The sequence below is a fragment of the Poecilia reticulata genome, chromosome 4 (assembly GCF_904066995.2).
Source record: "Poecilia reticulata chromosome 4, P_reticulata-male-v2, whole genome shotgun sequence".
NCBI classification, from domain to species: domain Eukaryota; kingdom Metazoa; phylum Chordata; class Actinopteri; order Cyprinodontiformes; family Poeciliidae; genus Poecilia; species Poecilia reticulata.
Window position 1 is genome coordinate 10441254 of NC_088833.1, and position 4042 is coordinate 10445295.

Sequence of the window (4042 nt, forward strand, 5' to 3'; positions counted from 1 at the left end):
TCAGGCATTGGCCTTTCATGCAATAGATGCAATCAGCTGTTTGCTCATCCATTGCAGGAGGGGTGAAAGTCTAGCATTTACCTTCTTGTCTGTCAGAACAGTCTTTGTGAAAACTAGGATTATTATTTTTTTCAATTGTATGTTTGCTCCTGTGTGAGAGAAACTGTGTATGTGTAGAAGAACATGATTGTATCCTTTCTAGTTCTGTTACTGGGATTACTTTTCCATAACGGGAAAGCCAAAGTCGAGTCACAAGGCTGTCACAGCCCTGATGTTGAGAGAACGGCAGAAGAGGTCCTGCAGCAGATCAACCAGGACAGGACTGATGGATACATCCTAACTCTCAACAGACTCTACGATCTCTCCAGCACATCAAATCAGGTTAGGGTGAAAATATTCATGCGTGCGCAGAATTAATGGACAGTAGATGGGGTCTCAATGTACAACTTTGTTGGCATTTTGACAACATTTTGGGTTCTTGAAGAAAGAATATTGCAGAAGAATGTATACTCAGAGAATTTAATGGCACTATTCACATTTTTAGTCCGGCTGCCTTTGCAATCTGCAATATTTTTTAATTAACCATACTCCTAATAGATTGTCACTAGTGTATAGGAAGAACGGACACCCTATATAAAGAGGGTAGTCCTTCATGAAGCCATCCTGGGTTGAATTTCCAACTTGGGAACCTTTGTTCTTGCTCTCCCCCTTTTCTTCTCTCTGTCCTTCTCTGTCTCACTTTTGGTTTTTAATTGTAGAATACACATCTTATTGTTGTACCCAGGAGAAGAGTGGTTCAGTTTACAATTTGACTATCGATGTGCTGGAGACCAAGTGCCACTGCATCAGCAAAAAACCATGGAAACAATGTGAAGTCAGAGGTCTTGGAGATATACCTGTAAGTCCAAAACTGTTTTGTGTTATACTTCAGTAAAATTACAGCTGACACACACACACACACGCACGCACACACACACACACACACTCACGCCCACGCGCACACACACACCCACGCACACGCGCACACACACAAACACAAAACGGTTATCATTATTATTTTGATCGATCTGATCCTACGTAGCCCTAAAACTGCCTTAATCAAGAATAAATACAAAAACATATGCTGTAAAAAGAAAAAAAAATGGTAAAATACTGTCAGCTGTAGTTGCCAGAATTTCACCATATACTGTAGATGCAATAAAATTCTGGCAACCATAGCTGCCCGTTTATGTTACCATTTTTTTTACAGTGTATGTTAACTGAGTTGCTATATAATAATAATAATAATAATAATAATAATAATAATAATAATAATAATAATAATAATAATAATTAATCTAAAAATTGTTGCACAATTCTGGAATGTCTCCCTTTTAGTCATCTTTATACAAAGTAAGTGTGTAAATATATGTGCTTCCTTCAGGTGTATGGAGAGTGTCAGGCATCTGTTCAAGTTGATGCTCAGGTCAAACTTGAGAGCTACTCTTGTGCCCTGCGAGAAGGTGGGTGAAATGACCATAAGAAAAAGAACAAAATAACAATCTTAACAAAAAATACTGACCCCAAAAGTATTATAAATTAGAGGAGCAAGGTAAGTGAACAGAGCATGAAAAATGCCTTTTGCCATTTTTTTTGCTTTATTATTCATAGTAATAAATGTATATTTTGCATTGATTTGTCTTATTTAGTTTATCATCTTAGTAAAATATTTTGCCTTTCCACAGTGTTTTTACTGTTTACTTTTAGTATCTTTTGGTCATTTCTGGGTTGTTTTTATTCTTCCTTCTCTGAATGATAATAGGAAATATTTCTGTTTTGTTTTTGTTTGTTTCTTTTTCCTTTCTACCCAGTGCATTTACTTTTCAATTGTCAAACCTTGCAATTGTCAAACAAAAATTACAAAGTTTGACAGAATTTCTTCACAACACCCCTGTGTGTGCAAAACGTTTGTGGATTAACAGTTGTAGAAACTGAAGTGTGAGCTCACCATTATGTTGCAACCGCTGATTAAAAAAATGAATCTGGAATGCAGGATTGTGGTAATTAATATTTTAGGTTTTAGCTTTCCTTTTTCTTATGTTGAATTTATTCATGTTTTGTGTTCCTGAGATGAGAAATCAAATTAACTTTTCAGACTTGAGTTCCTCTCACTGTGGTGCATTTGGTTTCTTTTGCTATGTTTCTTTGACTTTGTACCTTTAATCCTTGTTTAGTTGCAGCTACTGCTGTTGTGCACGTGTGTCCGGATTGCCCTACGGCTGACAACTTGAATGAACCAGTAATCAAGGAGACAGCCAAGCTCGCTTTGCAGAAGTTTAATAAGGAAAGTCATTTTGCCAACTACTTCACTCTATTGAATATTACAAAAGCCAGCTTACAGGTAAAACCAAGTGCATGGACCTTTCCAAATTTACAAATAAATCAAACTTCAGATCCAGGCCAAGTTTCTTTGAGAAATCTTCTTACCCTTAAAACGTTTTACATCATCTATTGTTTCAACCCAAAAATTCATTGTATTTTTGGGAGGCCAAACAATAACATATGATTGTAAAATTGATTCCCCATTTTTTAAATTTTATATGATTGCATCAGTAAAAATATTATGAATGTCAATTTAATACTGTATGTACTATAACTTTATGTGTTTTGCCAGTGGGTTGTTGGACCGTCTTACTTTGTAGAGTTCACTGTTCTGGAAACGGAGTGTTCAAAAGAAACTGATTTCAGTGAGCTGACCCACTGCCAACTAATGAACTGTCAGTTTGCTGTGAGTAACAGATTTAAACATCGCTATTTAGCTAAATTTCAAAATCTTAATTTCAGACAGTCTGTTCACAAACCTAGACAGACATGTGGCAATTAGTAAAGTCTTTAGTCATCCCTCATTTTGTCATGAGTTTAAAAAAAAGTTTAATTTTGTTGGTTTTGTTCTGTTCATTAGGTTGTTTGACTTCAAGTTCCTGTTTGACTATTGTTTTATTTTAGTAATCTGTTTTTGGTTCTGTTTGTTTGTTTATTTGTTTAGTTAAGGATTCCCATTAGTCTCTACCGCAGAAGACTATTCTTCCTGGGGTCCGCATCATATGTTGTGCTTTTTCTGTAACACGTTATTTTTATTTTTATTATTATGGCTTACAGACAATAAAACCCCAATATTCTTGAGAAATCAGGAAATGTAAGATCAGTTTAAAAAAATAATATTTTAAACAGAAATATCAGGCTTGCAAAAAGCATGTTCTTATAAGACTTGAATTATTTCTTTGTATTTTTCTTCTAACATGCCAGACCTTCTGATCTTCTTTAGTCTAATCTGAAAAGAATTATGGCAGAAAAACAGTTTCGTTAATGGTAAGTTGTTTTTCTGCCATTAGCACATTGAGCATTCCATACACAGGCATGACTGACAGAATTAAGACCCTCCTCCTGGGTCTGATTGATTGTTTTTGGCTGAACTTCATGCATTTCAAAAGATTGAAATAGTAGCACTTGGAGGAGCTTATTTTTTTTGTTTAGCTCTTAGCAAAAATAATAATAATTTAGAAAAAAAATCTCTGTTGAACTTTCAAGAGATCACCAAGATAAAAGATAAAGGTCTCCTAAAGGAGCACTAAAGTTATAAAAGAAAGTATATTTGATTGACCCCTACATAAGCCCACAGCTTCCAAAGGTCTAATAATTTGATCAATGACACTCATAAAGTCACCCAAAGCAAAACGACCAGAGCAGCAAACATAATCCTGTTACAAATGTGCAAATCGCTACTAACTTTAAACGTTTTGACATTCTAAAATTCGGATGTACTGCAGTGCACTTTTACCTTCCAGTCTAATTTTGCAAGAATATGTGAATGTAGACAATTGATTCATAAAAAAGAAATCACATACTATTCTTAACTTCTCTTTTAGCACAGGGGGTTCTGTACTGGTTCACACAAGACTCACGAGGAGGCGTTTAAAAACATGAACCCTGTTGGAAAAGACGCCAGTTCCTTTCAGAAAGCAGAATCTGTTGAGGTGAAATGTGAGATCTATGAACCACAGGT

At 35.3% G+C, this 4042-nt stretch overlaps 1 protein-coding gene across 1 annotated transcript in view; it reads left to right on the forward strand.

Annotated features, from left to right (window-relative positions):
- Positions 1-4042, forward strand: part of LOC103463380 (fetuin-B-like) — a 4796-nt gene continuing 754 nt past the window's right edge. Inside the window, exons 1-6 of the mRNA XM_008406682.2 lie at positions 1-381; positions 785-898; positions 1424-1502; positions 2214-2380; positions 2654-2767; positions 3906-4040. Coding sequence (XP_008404904.1) covers positions 184-381; positions 785-898; positions 1424-1502; positions 2214-2380; positions 2654-2767; positions 3906-4040 — 807 coding nt within the window. The 5' untranslated portion in view covers positions 1-183. The remainder of the gene's footprint in view (positions 382-784; positions 899-1423; positions 1503-2213; positions 2381-2653; positions 2768-3905; positions 4041-4042) is intronic.